Below are 18,604 nucleotides of genomic sequence, written 5' to 3'. Positions count from 1 at the left end.
AAATATACCTAAAGCATAAAAGGCAGAAAATTTCAAGAAACTGAAAGCACCCAAAAATAAAATAAAATTAAATACTTGGGTAATAGGCTTATGAATTAGCTAATTAATCAATTTTTTCAATTAATTAATTAGTTAATGCATTTACTAAAGCTTACTAACATATTTTTTTAACCATTTAGAAGCAATCTCTAATTAGTTTACTATGTATTATTTGCTAATAAATAGTTTCTTACCATACAGTAAATTAACCTTAAATTAACGTGTTAACCAGAATTGGCTTTGAAAATAAAGTTTCATTTCGTCCAGAGCTGTGAAATAGAAAAAAGTGGCAAATGCTTCTATAACATGTGACATGTTTTTGAGAAATGATGAGATGCAAGAATGAATGAATGAATTAGATAGATAGATAGATAGATAGATAGATAGATAGATGCATACATACATACATACATATGTACATAAATAAATACCAGTTGAAATAAAACAGACTTGGACCAACCTGAAACTGTTCCTCCACCCTGTTCTGGGGTAAATGTGAGGAACATTGCTGCAACACAATCACACTCTTTTAATATTAGAATGCAGTGCAACTCAGTTTACAGATGTTTTTAATATGCTATAAATGTCTGTATGAATCATATCCAGATTGCTTTTATGCTTCAAAGTGCTCTCCACTTCCATAAAAGTTCATTTTTTATGGGGCAAACTTTATAAATCATTTTGAATAAAGTAAATTCTAGTGCATTTCCACAGTTAATGCAACAGAAAACTGTCTGAGAGAGTTTTCAGACAGTCAGTCAGAGTGAAATGAGTGGACAAAAGGTTTGGGTCTGTCTCCTGTTTGGATATGCTGACATCTAGTGGAATATAAAACAAAGGCAAACAAAACTAAAGCAATAAATACTTTTTTTTTAAATCACGTTTAAAAATCATATTTGCATTCTTTAAATTTAAACCGAAGTGTTTTTTTTACATGTTCTACTTGCAGTTCCCTAGATTATCTCATTGCATGAATGAATTTGAGAGAAAATTGCATTAATGCAGATAAACATTGCACTGAGGAACCGAATGCAGATAATTAGCCATGGTTTACTTATTTTGTAGGAGTCAGTCATGGAGACTGGATTTAAATCATGAAGATCATGTTCCGCTAACATGAGACATATCATTTCTACTTCAATATGGTGGATAAAGCCTGCTATCTAAACACAGGGTGTGAATTACTATCTATGATTTCATGACATTCTCACCTCCAGACCCTGGAGCCGTGTCAATCTCATGATGTCACATGTCTGAATTATATGAGGTGCCATTACAGGGAAGGTTATGTTTATATATATACTGCAGTTTATTTGACATTTTGCAGTATTGTCTCTAATACTTCTACACTCTGTGTGTACAAAAATATTGCAAAGTATCAAAGTTAGGACCCACTTCTGTCCTGAGTGACTTGTATATTAATCTTTATAATTAACTTGTGATCTTCAATTGTGTGCAATATATATTTTTATAATGACCTTCCCATTGACTTTGTTTAGCTTAAACGTCTTTCATCAACATGGTCTAGTTTCCTACATTTCCTACCTGCTGATAGTGGTGCAGTTCGATTTAGCCATCACTTCATCTCTATGTGAAGAGAATGATGCAGCAACGCTTTAGTCCTTTAGTCTGTCCATCTCTCTCACCTCCTCATCTGTACACTCTGCTCAAACAGTCAATCCCATTGCGCCTGTCTTCTCATAGCTGAGCCAAGTCTCTGCTGTAACACAGTGTAACTGAGTCATATAGCTGCATTGCATTCTGGGATTTTGAGTCCATTGTTTGTGGTCTCCACTATTTCTGTGCATTGGATTTCGCATTGGTATGATGTTGAATGTCACCAGAAAATGCTGTGTCAGACATTATCACTTATGTATGAGATCAGTGGATTTTTTTTTCCTTTTAAACATCATTTTAACTGCTTTAGCAAGTCCCCCCGTGACATCAGCATTGCAAGAAACCACTAAATTCTCACAGCAACAAGAAAAATACAGCACCAACCAACAGGTGACCAACATAACAGCTAAGCACAACATAAATATTTCAATATTAGTGTCTCAAGATTGAGTTTTTCTTTTTAACACACCTTACACAGCTTCTTAACAGCCTCTCTATCATCTGTAAGGAGTTATTACTACATCTATAACTAAAATAATAGTTGGAATATAAAATACTTGTCACCTAGAGTACTTCTCTTCATGTATACTTACAAATGCCAGCATATAAAAAGCAGTACTTTTGTCGAAGTACTTCAACTAGCATACTAAAAATACCATAGTGTACTTCTCTTCAAATAAACTTAGACATGATTGTATAGCAAAAACAATCTGTACATCTCTTCATAATTACATTAGTGTGTGTGTAGTAAACTTGGTAGACCATTCGAATGAACGTGACACGTGGTTAGTTTGGCAGTTCTGAAAACAGCGTGTGACTTTGTTAAGAGAAATAAGAGAAAAGACGTATGTGAGGATACTTTTGTCTTGGGAGAAAAAGATGATAAAGAGGAGACTTAAGCAGACGTCTACCTTTTATTTTCATTTTATCTCAATGCTGTGAGAAGCTAGAGAGATAATAAGAAGATCTCGTTAACGTTTCTCTTTCAGGTTTAGCATTTTGATTTTTTTTATCGAAACACTAAACATCTATATACATAGAAAATATTCGTAATTAAGAGATTATTTGTAACTCCTTGGATGGCGTAGTTTCTGTAAGAAAGATCATTTATCTTTTTATTTTATTTTTTTTTAAGGAGCTTTGACCCTTATGGCTTTCTATAACGTCACCCACCCACCGTTTTAACCTGCTTTATTTTTTTTCCTATCCATATTCCGACAAATTCCACCTCCTTCTCTATGATTGGTTAGTACTTCATACAAGCAGTGTGATGATTGGATAGTTGTGAAGTCCCGTACGATAAAGATATAGTACTTAGGAAAAGAAATACATTACAGTTATTTAGAAAGTTATGTCAATATGTTACAATTTAACGTGTTTTTTTCATACTGAGAGGATAGAGTACAGTAAAAAAAGTCTAACAGGCATGTTTTCTCCATCCAATCTGCGGACTGCTTGTGGATACAAACAGCCAATCCTAGAAAAGGGGGCGGGATTTATGGACGAAATACGGGTGGGAAAAAAATGACTGGTTTTAATTTACCAAAATTGCAACGTAGCTGTCTGTATGTATTAAGCAAGACGTGGTGGAGCGCTAGTGGTGAGTCTGTGGGAAAAAAGATAAACATATAAACATTAGTGTGTTTCTCATGTTGTTGTTTTTTTAGTTTGTCCTGGTGACCGCACATTAGCCGTTGCAGATGACGTGCTAAGGCTAGTTGGCTAACGTCTGTTAGCTTCTAATAAACCCACAGCTGCAGTGTGACAAGTTGTGATAATTTATTGAAGATTATCGTTTAAAAAAACATTCGTAGAAATTAGTAGAGATTGTAAAGGTGACTGTTTATGCAAGCCAATTTTGTTATCTGACAGCTGTCAGTTGATATTATGGAACGCCAAAGAATCGTTAGTGATGACTGCATAAGTTCTCGCGAGAGCTCACTCTCTCTGACGTCATCGACGTGCGTATTAATAATGCTAATTAACCTATGCTATGCCTGAAACTACACCCTATTCACTACATTGTGCAATATTCTGTGGGCCTTCCTCTTTTTTTTTTTTTTAATAATCCATATCAGAATGTATAGTGGAGAATTATATTGCGTTTATGAAATCCCACGATGCACTGCTTAGTGCTAGGCTAAATGTCCACTGAATATTTGCAGTTACTAATTTTTCCTCCATGTTGTTTCATCCAGATGGAACTACTATACGTAGACGGTACAACGTGAAAGGACGCAATTGCAAACGGACAACGGAAAGATGTCTTTTGTCCGATTGGTCACTGCTGTGTAGCTGCTGCTTGTAGTTTGCATAAAGTTGAAACCCGCTTAGCTTTTCTTGACAAACCACAACAGAAGTTATCGCTGCTAGCTAGCCGGTGACAATTACATGCATGCATATGTGGATATATATATATATATATATATATGCTTACATGCATGCAGTGGATACAGCCCAGAAACTGAATTTAAAAATGGTCTTGTGGACCCTAATTGATTTGAAAGAAAAAAAAAACTGAGCTACTGTCTGTTATTCCACTAGGGGCAAAATAGAGCAATAAATTCAGGGCCTTAAGCTCAGCCATTCACTAAATGTGCTATTGACGCTGTAACCATGTCTCTTTCCAAAAGAACTAATTTAGGAATTTTGACGCAAATACAGGGGCAAATACTTTTGCAAACCTTTACCTTTTTTTTGTTTTGTTTTTTTGCAATCTCTCACTTCAAAATTATGGGCTATTTTGTGTAGATTCATGAGATATAATCCCAATTAAATCCATTTCAGTTCCACACTGTAATTTTTTTGGGAGTGAATTGCAGTCTCTTCATCTGGTTTGTATGCAATGTATGTTCTATCCATTTCAGAGGAGTTTTTGGTGTGTTATTGGTCTACCAAATTGATTTTATTGGTCCGGCCCACTTGAGGTTGGCTCTAGTTCAGGGCTCAATCCAGAGAATTTCAGTGGACTGAACTGAGTACTTGGAAAAAATACTGAATCAGAGTGCAGTTTTCTGCTCGTGAACCAATCACAGCTTCTGGACTAGATCCACTGTTGTGGTTTATCCAATCACATGCATTTATGCAAATAAATGCAGATGATTTAGCTGAAGGCAGCTGATTGGACCAGAGACTAGCTACAGGATCAGAAAGTATAGGAAGTTTTTATAGGAACTGCATTTTCTTGATGCACATTTTTTCTGGTCTGTTTATTTTTTAGAGAGCTGTAATACGCTTTTTAAGATATTGCCCATATAAGCGTGTGCAGTTAAAGACGTGTTGTCGTGATGATGTTAAAATGTAGCCTGCTGTCTCTGTTTCTGCAGTGTACATTGTGCTAAGCTCTGGGAAGGGCTCAGTTTGGCCCTTTCCTAACAAGACCCTGAAAGAATGTCTGAAAAACCGATCCGAATTGCCATAGTGAACCATGATAAATGCAAGCCAAAGAAATGCAAGCAGGAGTGCAAGAAGAGCTGCCCGGTGGTCCGAATGGGTAAGAACAGAGGAAACTCCAGTGAAAAAGGAACCAAACATCTGTTTTTCTCTTTCTGAATTTAAATGAAATTAAAGTTCCATTACTAGGGTACGTAGCCTACATTGAACATTTGCCTAAGACAAGAATGACACACCGTGATGTCTACATGTACAGAGGGCGGGGCTTATGTGAGAAATTAAAAGGCACATCTATATCATCTACCAGCAAATGAATTACATAGATCATCTTTCTGTGGTTGACCCCTACCCCCTGAATCAATGTAACTGCAGATGCATTTTCATCCAAATCATGAGTGTAAGACAATATTCCTTAAGAGATCAAACACGTCGTTGTTGTGGTCATGCAGTAGTGGTCGTCCTCCTGTTCTGATGTTCGTCAGAAAATTCATCAGATGCTACTGTGAGTGACAAACAGCCAAAATGACGAAGGGTCAGGTTTTGGCCTGAATTTGTCCCCTTTTCTTTAAGAAGCTATAAATATATTTAAATAAAATATATTGTTTTATAATATAATCCAATATACTTTAATTAAATGATGTGGAAATGTTATCATTTATTAGCTATCTTGCTTAGGCTATCATGTAATGAGTAAGGTTAACCCAGCACACCGAAAACAGTGAAAACAGTCAGTCTGCCTAAAGATCGCTAAAATCTTGTTAGCTAAGTGTGATTTTCCCCCACAGTCAGTCAAATTATTGGATAAGCTGCCATATGCCATAGTGAACTAGACATAAGCCTAATTTGTTAATGAGAGAGGTCAAAGGAGAATGGCTAGACTGGTTCAAGCTAACAGGAAGGAACATGGTAACTCCAATAATCACTCTTTACAACCATGATGAGCAGAAATGCATCTCAAAATGCACAATATGTCAAACTTTGAGGCTACAGTGGGTACATGCAAAAAAGACCAGGTGACACTTTTCCCAGCCCACAATAAATATATGTATGTTCATTAGGGGTATAACAATACACTCCGGTCACGATCCAATTCGATTAACGATACTGGCTTCACGTTTCGATTCGAAAATGTACTGAAGGTTCATATGCATATCTTTAAAATAAATAAATAAATAAATTCAAATTTTTAATTTGCACTTTAAATTTATTTATATACATTTATAAAAAATTTCTGACCCGGGGAAAATGTTGAAAATGAATGAAACGTAAGCTCCATAGCAGTGCCTTGGGCATCATTTTGACCGGAAATAGAGCTCCAAATTCAGCTAAAATGCCCAACATCTGCAGCCTCTTTCTCGGGCACCATAGGTTGCAGATGCGCAGGACTGGTGTCGTTGGAAAGATCATGAAGAGCTCTTTTTAATGGTTATAAAAATCTATAATCATATAATGTATAATGTGTATCAGTTGTTTTGATCCTTAGCTATTAGGCTCTCAGTCTCTTCCCAAGTGCAGATGATTCCCAGTAATAGCGCAGCCTTTCCACTGAAGAATGCGATTATGTGACCAGCATATGCTCCATATATTTTAACTCTATACGATGTGCTGTTTGGGACCGCTGGGGTTCGAACAGTGTAGTTGCATTAGATGTATAATTAATAGAATGCTGATATCGCACATTTCCACGATGCACATTATCACATTTTTGCATCGCAATGCATCATGTCACAATGCATGGTTACACCCCTAATGTTTCTACAGTATGCATTGCTCTCTGTTGTAACTGTGAATAATGCTTTGCAGGCAAACTGTGTATAGAGGTCACCACACAAAGCAAAATCGTATGGATATCTGAATCGCTCTGTATAGGATGCGCTATCTGCATCAAGGTATGTAAAGTTATGAGAACTTGCTTGCGTGCATGACTGTGCGCAAACCAATTTAATCAGCCTCACTGCATCACTGTTTTTTATTGATGTTCAATAAAATCTGCAAAAAAAAAATTTCTATTTCTGTAGAAATGTCCATTTGGTGCTTTGGCTATCGTCAACCTGCCGAGTAACCTGGAGAAAGAGACCACACACCGATACTGTGCCAACTCTTTTAAACTACACAGGTAAGAAGAACAGGTTAAGATCAAATATTTAAAAGAAATGCATATGCTATACATTGTGTCGATGTGTTGTATGCTAGCCAGTGCTTTGTTCTGTCATTATTACAGGTTACCAATCCCCAGACCAGGAGAGGTTTTAGGGCTGGTCGGTACTAACGGCATTGGAAAATCAACAGCACTGAAGATCCTCGCTGGAAAACAGAAGCCCAACCTGGGGAAATTTGATGTAGGTAGCACAATATCACCTTTAAAGTTCACCTAGATATGAACTTTATACATTTTCTGTACACTGTTTGACATTTCTTATTTAAGCCTGTTGCTGTGTGAGGGAGATAACATTTACCAAATTTCTAAAACACCCAATGCAGTTGTTGTGTTTTTAAAAAAAAAAATATCAGACAATAGTCACCAAAGCTTGAGGCTTGAAAAGCATAACCACTTCTTCTTAGCGTGGCCTACACACAGCATAGCGGTTATGCTAACGCTTGCTTCTCTCTTGGCAGACTCCCCCTGACTGGCAGGAAATCCTGGCTTACTTCCGAGGATCTGAACTGCAGAACTACTTCACAAAGATCCTGGAAGACGATCTGAAAGCCATTGTGAAGCCTCAGTACGTCGACCAGATCCCCAAAACTGTCAAGGTTTGTCATCTAGCTGCTCTCAGAACATTTTGGATGTATTTCTGATGTTAATTAAGCATGAATGTTGATTGTAAATTAGTGGCTCTGTTTTGCAGGGAAGCATAGGCTCTATTCTGAGCAGGAAGGATGACACTAAGACAGAGACTGTAGTCTGTGAGCAACTCGGTATGTTTTTTTTTTTTTTTTTTGCACAAGTTATATGTAATGTACTGTAAGTAAGGAATAAAACACTTAGTGCAGTGCTGTTATAGGAAAATAATCAATGGTGGTATGATACAGCCTGATACAAAATGTACTGTCACAACCCCAAAGTTAATTATTTATCTGTAACAGCGCATCCTCAAGTGTTTTATTCTTCTTATAACCACAGCAATTTGCCAATGATTACAATTTCCATTTATTAAGTAAGACGCATAATATTTTTTTATCCATTTATAGTTACATTTAATGTTGCGGGATGTCTATAAACAGTCGTTCCATCACCAGCCTGTCTTTTTTCTCTCTTAAAGCTTGTCATATTACTGGGAAACTGTGAAGTCCTCCTTCCTGAAAACTTTTGCTTTACCTCTGACTGTTACAAAGCGCTGACACTGGAGACTCCTTCCATAAATGTTGAATAAACATATGTCTCCTTTCAGAAAACATTACCATATCAATGATTACACATTACACAAAAAAAAATTATGTGGAGTGTCTGCCATACAACGTTCTGTGAAAACTGTCACTATAGAAATGATACCGTATTACAATGAGTGAATTAATATCAACCCGTGCAACCAGAACTACTGTCAGAGCTGCTATGATAGAAAATGAATCAAGACCTTCTGACCAATCAGAATTGAGAATTAAACAGTGTTGTGGTTATAATGCTAGTTAGATGATGATATTTATAGATATTAAATATTACTATACTGGGATTTTGTCAATAATTCATTCCAGTTAACAGGTCTACATGACTTTAAATAAAGTGATCATTTCTGACGTGTGTGTGTGTGTGTCGTGACACAGATCTGACTCATCTCAGGGACAGGAATGTTGAGGATCTGTCAGGAGGAGAGCTGCAGCGTTTCGCCTGTGCAGTGGTGTGCATCCAGAGAGCAGACATGTATGCTTCTGCAATCCTGTTTATACACTACAGTACAATCCAGAAATGCATGGACTTGTGTGTTGTGTGTATGTAAACCTTACACACAAATGGATATTACCAGTTAGTTTCCATTTGTTTGTTAAGAAGGTGATTTTATTAGTGTGTGGCTCTTAGTGTGTGGAAAAAATAAATGGTGCTGGACTAAAGGCTAAAACATTTTGGGCAAGACGCTACAGGTGAAGACATTTTTTTTTAAACAATAGCTGTCACAATTAATTAGTAAGTTATTTTTTATATTGGAACTTTTTCAAATTTACATTTATGTCACAAATTCTCACACTCAGTGACAAATGCTGCTCTATATGGATTTATTTAAGTGTACCGTACACATGTATGTGTTGTGATTCGAGTCTTGTCTCCGCCCCTGTCCTGTCATTGGTCTGTATCCTGATTTTACTTACCTGTTCTCTGGTCTACCCTTGTTATGTTTGTCTGTTGTGTTTTCATGTTATTGCGACATCGTTAAGTCCAAGCTGTGGTTTTTGTGGGGTTTTTTCTAGCTCCGTGTCCTTCCTGGTTTAGACCCTCACTCATGTTTCCCCTTTTCTGATCACAGATTATCCTTGTTTATTTCTGCCTACCTGTGTTTCGATCGATGCCTTGGACATTAATAATAATTTTTGGATTACTCCTAATAAACGCCACACTGCGTATACGCACTTGCATCCTGCTTCAGCCTACCACACATTACAATTTATTTATGCAAATGAAGCTTTGTCTAATTGTATATGCATCATTTATACAGTATGCTTAATAAAATTAAAAATCTTGATTTTTAACTTTTTAGAATATCTTTTTAAAATTTAGTTTACTATGAAGAGAATAGGAAAAAACTTTACTAAAACATTTGTTGGAATATAATTTCTTTATTGTTTAGCCAAGAACGTACCATTCATTTTTGTGTGTATTAAAAAAAAAAAAGAAAAAAAGAAAAAAGGAAACAAGCTTTTTGGGGATATATGACATTATGTGATTGTATAAAGTGGGCCGAGCTTAAAGCCATCATCAAAGTTTCATATAATGTGGTTGGCATGAATAGACAAAAACAGTTAAATAAACTTATGTTAAATTTTGATATTTTTTACTACAGTTCAAGAGCCGAAGTGTTATAAATACAGTTTATCCAAAAATCTGACGTGACCGAAATTCTCGTTTCTACCTGTAGTGTCTTGCTTTAAAGCTTTTTTTCCAGAAATATGAAATTAAGAATTTTTGACTAAAACTGGATTGGAGAGTAGGGCCTGTATACTTTGTGGGCCTAAATATCACAAAAGTTGATTTGCAAGCTCTGTGCTGTATTGTAATAATCCTATTTGTATTGTTCTCATGGACACCTATAGACATGGAGAATTAACTAATCCTTCTTACTGTTGCTGTTTGTGTTGTATCCGTTAGTTTCATGTTTGATGAGCCCTCCAGTTACTTGGATGTGAAGCAGCGTTTGAAAGCTGCCATCACCATTCGCTCTCTTATCACACCAGACAGGTGGGTGGAACACAACCGAGCCTCATGTCACTGCTGTGCCATATATAACCGCTGTGTTCTCTTTCACACACAGTCCTGACTTGGCCTCGATTTACAGAACGCTACACAGAACTCGCTCAAAGACACATAGAGTTATAGACAATAATTAGATACTGACTGTAACTCTAGAAGTGTTACACTGATAAAAAAAAAAGCAAGCGATCCAGCTGAACTCGAATAAAGTGTTGAAAAAGACTCCAGAATTGGATAGCTAAATAATTATATACAGTACAGCTGAATGTAAAAGTCTGGAATGCGTTGTAAGATGATAATCCCACTCGGATATCGTAGATTCGTACCTAAGAACTGCAGGTGTAATCGTAAAGTCTATCCTGTACTCATCCCAGGACTCTTATTATTGTTTGATGTTGTCTCAGGGATTTTTTTCTCGTCACTGTCTCCTCTGGCTTGCACATTAGGGATCTACATCTGCATCAGGATTTGTGTAAAGCTGCTTTGTGACAGTTTAATTGTTTCGAATGAGACAGGCATAAAGGACCTACTGCACAGGAGCTAAATGTGCTCCATTATTATTATTATTATTATTATTATTATTATCTACACTTCCTCTAACCATCTTAGTGCATCTCTCTGACCTCTTTTAGATACGTAATTGTTGTAGAGCATGATCTGAGTGTTCTGGACTACCTGTCGGACTTCATCTGCTGTCTGTATGGAGTACCCAGTGCCTACGGTGTCGTTACCATGCCCTTCAGTGTACGAGAAGGTATTGATCACCTTCACCATCACGTACATGTGATCCATGTTTGCGAATTTAAACTAGTACTGCCAGTTTGCATAAAAGTGTTAACATGGCAGACACACAGTTAACACTCAAGCTAAATAATTATATTCTAAAATACATTGACTCTGGAATTCATGAGTTGTTCAACTATACACTAAAATAATGTGGAGTCTCATTCGCTTTACTCATTTTTACTATTTCTATCTGGAGTTCTTACATAAGGTGCTGTAATTAAAAAAATAATGGACTTTAAGGTGATAACAGTCACTCCACTTCACGTCAGGCATCACGCCACCCCATCATTGATCATTTTCCTATATTAGCATGAACGCAAGTGTTTTATTCCTTGCATATTTAATGTCATAATCTAGTTCATATCTTGTTTGGCCACAAATATTTCCCACTTTAAGCATTACAAAGTTAACGTTGTGTGAGACTGTCGCTCTGTATCCACTCTTTCATGGTCCCTGACCCAATATCCAAGGCATCAACATTTTCCTGGACGGATACGTGCCGACTGAGAACCTCCGGTTCCGTGACACTTCACTGGTTTTCAAAGTAGCTGAGACGGCCACTGAAGAGGAGGTGAAGAAGATGTGTCGATACCAGTACCCCAATATGAAGAAGGCCATGGGTGACTTCGAGCTGAGGATCATTGAGGGCGAGTTCACTGACTCTGAGATCATGGTCATGCTTGGAGAAAACGGTGAGACATGATTGAGAAGTGAGAGCCAGGCCTTTTGGCTGAAAAGAATGAGTGTCATATCTTTCCTAGTACTCGGTTACAACTCGTCTTGCTTTAATAATAGCATCCATCCTGTCAGGTGAAGATTCACCGCTGTTCTGAGTGAAGATTCACCTGACTGGTGTCAGTTTGAGTCCGTTAAGTGTCCGTGTTGTGTTCTCACACACTTCAGAATTTACAGTGAGGCGCTGCATATGTTGGACATTAATAAAGTGTTGGAAAAGTCTCTATCAAATAATATTAATATTAAATTAATTCTTCCAGGAACTGGCAAAACTACATTCATTAGGCTGCTCGCTGGCCGATTAAAACCAGATGATGGAGGTGAGCGATGTGTATTACTCTTTGTTGCTACCACCTGCATATTTAAAAAGTCTTAAATTCAACCTGTTCTGTTCCAGGAGAAGTCCCGATCCTCAACGTCAGCTACAAACCTCAAAAGATCAGCCCCAAATTCAAAGTACGATGCTGTGCCATTCTATATCGCTGAGCATCTTGGACACTGCGTCAGACACTATCACTATCTAACACTTCCTGTGTGTGGTTGTGTGTCGCCGCAGGGTAGCGTGCGTGCCCTGCTGCACGAGAAGATCAGGGATGCGTACACACACCCGCAGTTCGTCACAGACGTCATGAAGCCTATGCAGATTGACAGCATCATCGATCAGGATGTAAGTGTTGAGGTTTTAAAGCTCTCTGCTGTTTGCAATGTGAATTCCAGCTGCAGTGACTGTCGTTACAGGTTCAGAACCTGTCCGGAGGAGAGCTGCAGAGAGTAGCGCTCGCTCTGTGTCTGGGTAAACCTGCAGACGTCTACCTGATAGACGAGCCCTCGGCATACCTGGACTCAGAACAGCGGCTGATGGCTGCCAGAGTTATCAAACGGTAATGTCGTGTTTATAAAAATACCTCTCTGATGCATTTGTAGCAGTTGATCAGTTGTCTTGAAGGGGATTTTTTTAAATGTTTCCTTATACTGAGAAAAAAAAAAAACTTTGTACTGGAAATTCACTATTAAAGTATATGAATGTGTAAAATATGTGACTATAAATTATTAACTCAGTATAAATTAGTTTTTTAGCAAATTACTTTTCTGTCCTTTTCTCATTGAATGCGAAGAAATACTTACGTAAATACGTTGAAAGATCCTGGAGTATTCCACTAGTTCTGTCTCTCTCTCTCTCTCTCTCTCTCTCTCTCTCTCTCTTTCTGTATGTCTCCCTTTCTCTCTCTCCCACTCTGTCTGTTCCTGTCTCTCTCTCTCACTCTCTCTTATTCTCTGTTTCTCTGTCTCTTTCTCTTTCACTAGCTCTCTCTCCCTGTCTATTTCTGTATCTGTCTATCTGTCTGTCTCTCTGAATCTCTGTATGTCTCATTGTCTATCTCTCTTTTCTCTCTGTCTCTGCCTCTTTCTCTCTGCCTAACTCTCTCTGCCTCTATCTATCTCTCTTTCTGTTTTCTGCCTCTCTCTCTGTCTCCCTCTTTCTGTATCTCTCTCTGTGTCTCTGTCTCTGTCTGTCTCTCTGTCTCTCTCTTTGTCTCTCTCTCTCACTTCTTTGTATCTCTCTATGTCTCTCTGTCTGTCTCTCTGTCTCTCTTTCTTTGTCTCTCTCTCTCACTCTCTTTGTATCTCTCTCTATGTCTCGGTCTGTCTCGCTGTCTTTCTCTGTCTCTCTTTGTCTTATATGCTTACGTTTGCTCTGTCCTCACAGATTCATCCTGCATGCAAAGAAGACAGCTTTTGTAGTCGAGCATGACTTCATCATGGCCACGTACCTGGCTGACCGTGTTATTGTGTTCGATGGAGTTCCGTCACAGAGAACGACTGCCAACACGTGAGCGTACATCAGCTTTTTGCATATAAGCGCTGAAAAATCAAATTCAAGTTTTATTTATCACATGCGTAACCATACACAGTACGACTTGCAGTGAAATGCTTTATACAACTGTTCCGACATAAAAAAGAAAATATAGACAAATATTAAATATAAAGAAAAATATATACATAAATATATATAAAGAAAACTCTTAAGAAAAATATTCAATGTAAAAAAATATATACATGAAATTTACATGAAGAGATTTTTAAAAAATAAAATAAAAAAAGTAGACATAAATCATTTTTCAGTATATGTTTTTATCCTCATAACGGTTTGTTCATCTGCCTCTCAGGCCACAGATGCTGCTTGCTGGCATGAACAAGTTCCTTTCACTGCTGGAGATTACGTTCAGGAGAGACCCCAACAACTTCAGACCAAGAATCAACAAGCTCAATTCCATTAAGGTGAACTCTTGGCCTCCTCTGCCAGCTTATCAATATTATATATTATGGAATCTTATGATATTATGTAATCAGGAGCTTTTTGTGGACTTTAGTCAATAAATTTGGATTGAAGCCTAAAGAAATTATTACCTAATGTACAAAAAATCACATTTTGTCTCTCTCATTTATTAGCTCCCATTTTTTTGTGTGTAATATTACATTTAAGAATATTTACCATTATCCATTTAACAGTAAAAAGAATTTTTTTTTTTTTTGGATTATAAACCAGATCTCTTTTTTTTTTTTAATTTGCTGTTTATACACTGTCTGATTTAACTTTCTATTTCTTTTATTCTTCATTAATCCACAGGATGTTGAACAGAAGAGAAGTGGCAACTATTTCTTCCTCGATGATTAGCTCTACACGTCATAAACTTCGATAAGAGAATGAAGGAGGAGGTGATACTCTGCTGCTTCTGAGGTCTTCTGTAATGCTGCTTTAAGTGAGCTGCTGTTAGGTGGATTTGATTTTCCATCCACAAGGAGTTAGTATCTAGCTAGTATTTAAGAGGCAACACTATAAATATAATCATTTCCTCAGTGTGGGTCTTCTTAATCCAATTTCAGTGTTTGGCCACTAGAAGGCAGCAGACTACCAGTACTGCTGTCAGTATGGCTCTAAATTCTCCTGTCTTTTAATATGTGGATTAAAAGTGATATGGATGAGAGATGCTGTGGTTGGTTTCTAGTGTCTACACACAGCTCAGATCTACACTACACTTTGACTGACACTATTCACAATTTGTCAGCACACCACCAATGCTGAGCAGACATTATTTGTGTCCTGGATCAATCTCAGCATCCCCGTGATACTGATATGATAGAAGCATGTTAATTCAATAAAAAGATGTATATAGCAACAATTATGAAGCGTTCATGGCGTTTACGGGAACATCTCTAGTGGCATTCACGACTTAGGAAATCAAAGTTGTATTACAGCTCTAAATTCATGAGTTGATGTAGCGTTAACATTTCAGTATACGTTTAGTTTTCGTCCACCATCAGAATAATATCTGGTCAACACATATTCGGATTATATTTCTCAAGTGCACTGGGTAGTTTATTTAGTTAAACCATTTTATCTGCTCCCAGGCTGGCAACATTACAAGGGTCATAAATTGTATCTTCTAATATATAATATGTATACACCGATCAGCCATAACATTAAAAACACTGACAGGTGAGATGAATAACATTGATTATCTCATTACAATGGCACTTGTCAAGGAGTGGGATATATTATGCAGCAAGTGAACAATCAGTTCTCTAAGTTAATGGGTTGAAAGCAGGGAAATTGGGCAAGCGTAAGGATCTGAACAACTTTGAAAAGGGGCAAATTGTGATGGCTAGACGACTGGGTCAGAACATCTCCAAAATGGCAAGGCTTGTGGGGTGTTTCCAGTATGCAGTGATCCAAGGAAGGTGAACCAGCGAATCAGCAACAGGGTCTTGGGCGCCCAAGGCTTATTGATGCGCGTGGGGAGCGAAGTCTAGCCTGTCTGGTCCAATCCCACAGAAGAGCTACTGTAGCACAAACTGATGAAAAAGTTAATGCTGGCTGTGATAGAAAGGTGTCAGAACATCACAGTGCATCACAGCTTGCTGCATATGGAGCTGCGTAGCTACAGACCAGTCAGAGTGCTCATGCTGTCCCCTGTCCATCACCAAAAGCATCTACAATGGGCACATGAACATCAGAACTGGACCAATGGAGCAATGGAAGAAGGTGGCCTGATCTGATGAATCATATTTTCTTTGATGATGATTTCTTTTACATCATGTGGACAGCCAGCTGCAGGTGCATTGCTTCCCTGGGGAAGAGATGGCACCAGGCCGTACTATGGGAAGAAGACAAGCCGGCAGAGGCAGTGTGATGCTCTGGGCAATGTTCTGCTGGGAAAAACTTGGGTTTTTTTGCTGGGAAAAACTGGCATTCATGTGGATGTTACTTTGACACATACCACCTACCTAAACATTGTTTCAGACCAAGTACACTCTTTCATGGCAACGGCATTCCCTACTGGCAGTGGCCTCTTTCAGCAGGATAATGTGCCCTGCCTCACTGCAAAAATTGTTCTGGAATGGTTTGAGGAACATGACAGAGAGTTCAAGGTGTTGACTTGGCCTCCAAATTCCCCAGATCTCAATCCAATCAAGCATCTTTGGGATGTGCTGGACAAACAAGTTCCATCCATGGGTCCCCACCTTGCAACTTTCAGGACTTAAAGGATCTGATGGTAACATCTTGGTGCACAAGGGGGACCTACACAATATTAGGCTGGTGGATTTAATGTTATGGCTGATCCATGTATCTCCAATATATGATGTAGTAAATGTCTAGGATGGCACGGTGACGCTGTGGGTAACATTCCCACTGCCTCGGTTCAATCCAGAGCTGTTACTGTATAGACTTCTTCTTGTGTCCACCTGGTTTTCCTCCAGGTTCCTCAGTTTCCTCACACCTCCCAGGTGATCTGGCTATGCTGGTCTATGTAAGTAAGCCTGTTGAAGGAAATTTCTGGAATAAATAAAAAACTCTGTGGCTCCAGTAAATAATATTATTGTGCCTAATATATGAATATGCCTAATATTTGAATAGTTAGATTATGTTCATAAAATAAATCCGTACTGAGGTGGTCCACAAAGCTTGTTTTATAGTTAAAGGGGTCCGTGGCTGCAAAAAAGTTTGAAAACCTCTTGTTTATAAAAAGCAGAATGTTTCAAATCTACTTTTCAACAGAGAATTTTGGTTCTGTGTGTAGAAAGTTTAGGAATAAAAATCCGTAACTGATACAAGAAGTGAATACAACTGTGCAATGTACACAGTTACTACACATCACAGTAACGAATAGAAAGCTAACAAGGTTTAACTTCAAGTCCCAGTATCTGTTCTGCTCATCAGTTTAATGTTAAAGAAGCACATTTATTATCTGTATTTAACTTTTTCATGTTTACAGAACAGATGGCTCTTCTCTGCTAGGTCCATTTAAGATGTAATTTTGTTTGCAGCTGCATTACATTACTGAGATCCCAGGACTGGATGTAACACAAGCAACTGCAGTTATCAATTTATCTACAGGTTCAACACACGCGCACACACACACTGTGCACCATCACCACACACCACAATATATATTATGTTCAGTCAGATCATAGCCTGTTGTAAAACCTGTGATCTGAATCAGTGATCTGAATCAGCACCAGAGTTTATTTTAATAGATATAAAGATATAAATAAATAAAGCTAAACAATTGGCCAGTTATCATGCTAAGCACATACCCCACATGGGAAAGCTTATCAGAGGCCAGTGTCTAGTCAGGAACTGTGAGCGAGTAGGGTCTGTCTCAGTGTCTTTAGAGTGCCATGTTTAATTGGCGCTGATCGATGGTGCTCCTCTGTTAGAAACCGAGGGAGCACAGGGAGTGCGGGCGAGAGAGAGGGAGGGGAGGATGGGTAAACTTGATACCCACAAGCCCTCTCGGAAATCAGCCGGTTCGATGAATGCAGTTTACCGGGCTAACTGCACGACCTTCGACCCCCGCTGCTATAGTTAGAGCACTTTGGTCTCTGCGATGGCAGAGGGAAGATCGATGGAGTGTTTGGTGGTGACATCATGCCTCTCAGACCTCATCCCTCTCAAATACATGTACGGTCTGAGGAATTGTCTTTATTTTATCACAAAACTAAGATACAGAGATTACACTCTTCATGCTGATATTTTTTCCAAAATGCTGAGGCAGATCTTTTGTTTTGTTTTTTGTTTTGGAGAAATATTGGCATGAATTCTTTTTTTGTGATCAATTCTTTGGTTTAAAACCTTATAAGAAATTTACTATAAAATGATTTATTTAAATTAAGAGATATATTAATTATATATCAATTATTAGATGTAAGTAAATAATAAAATTTAAAAATGTAATACGATTATATGTAAATACTAAAACATTTCCAATCCTACTATACATCCTCTGCCATCTCAACCCCCTGGCACCCAAGGAGTGGATAAAAATATTACAGAAATGATTTTAATATCACTATTTTCCAAGAACTAGAAATATATGTAAATTGTCTGATCACACACCTTTTGTTTCATTTTTGTTTATTATGCCATTTAAGTGCAATGTTATGTAATTAATTCATTGTTATTTAACACCATATTTAATGAATTTTTCTACAGTCCTCTGTTGGTGATGATTTTGCCCATAGTCTTTTAAACTCTTTTTGTTTTGTTTTGTTTTTCCAGGTTAACATAATGAAATTCTGATTAAGAAATAGTTTTAAAAAGTTTTTCATAACCTTTTCAGAAGGAAAAGCAGC

The 18,604-nt window shown here is 37.7% G+C and overlaps 1 protein-coding gene across 1 annotated transcript; it reads left to right on the top strand.

Moving 5' to 3' along the window:
• The first annotated feature begins 3,151 nt into the window (after window positions 1-3,151).
• Window positions 3,152-14,955, top strand: LOC113537592 (ATP-binding cassette sub-family E member 1). The gene is made up of 18 exons (XM_026932161.3): window positions 3,152-3,256; window positions 4,983-5,149; window positions 6,853-6,938; window positions 7,068-7,165; window positions 7,271-7,388; window positions 7,666-7,803; window positions 7,899-7,968; window positions 8,812-8,908; window positions 10,346-10,435; window positions 11,080-11,201; window positions 11,704-11,925; window positions 12,229-12,288; window positions 12,366-12,424; window positions 12,525-12,635; window positions 12,707-12,849; window positions 13,677-13,799; window positions 14,137-14,248; window positions 14,598-14,955. Exons 2-18 carry the CDS (start codon window positions 5,047-5,049, stop codon window positions 14,643-14,645), a joined length of 1,800 nt encoding a protein of 599 aa, XP_026787962.1. The 5' UTR covers window positions 3,152-3,256; window positions 4,983-5,046; the 3' UTR covers window positions 14,646-14,955.
• The last annotated feature ends 3,649 nt before the right edge of the window (window positions 14,956-18,604 follow it).

This window comes from Pangasianodon hypophthalmus, chromosome 3 (assembly GCF_027358585.1).
Source record: "Pangasianodon hypophthalmus isolate fPanHyp1 chromosome 3, fPanHyp1.pri, whole genome shotgun sequence".
Lineage (NCBI taxonomy): Eukaryota > Metazoa > Chordata > Actinopteri > Siluriformes > Pangasiidae > Pangasianodon > Pangasianodon hypophthalmus.
Note: the sequence above shows the minus strand (reverse complement) of the source record. Positions and strands in the feature narration are given on the sequence as shown.

Coding starts and splice junctions, on each gene's coding strand:
- LOC113537592 (XM_026932161.3), top strand. CDS start 5,047: ATGTCTGAAAAACCGATCCGAATTGCCATAGTGAACCATGATAAATGC. Junction 7,804..7,898: donor AGATCCCCAAAACTGTCAAG/GTTTGTCATCTA, acceptor TCTGTTTTGCAG/GGAAGCATAGGCTCTATTCT. Junction 13,800..14,136: donor CAGAGAACGACTGCCAACAC/GTGAGCGTACAT, acceptor TCTGCCTCTCAG/GCCACAGATGCTGCTTGCTG.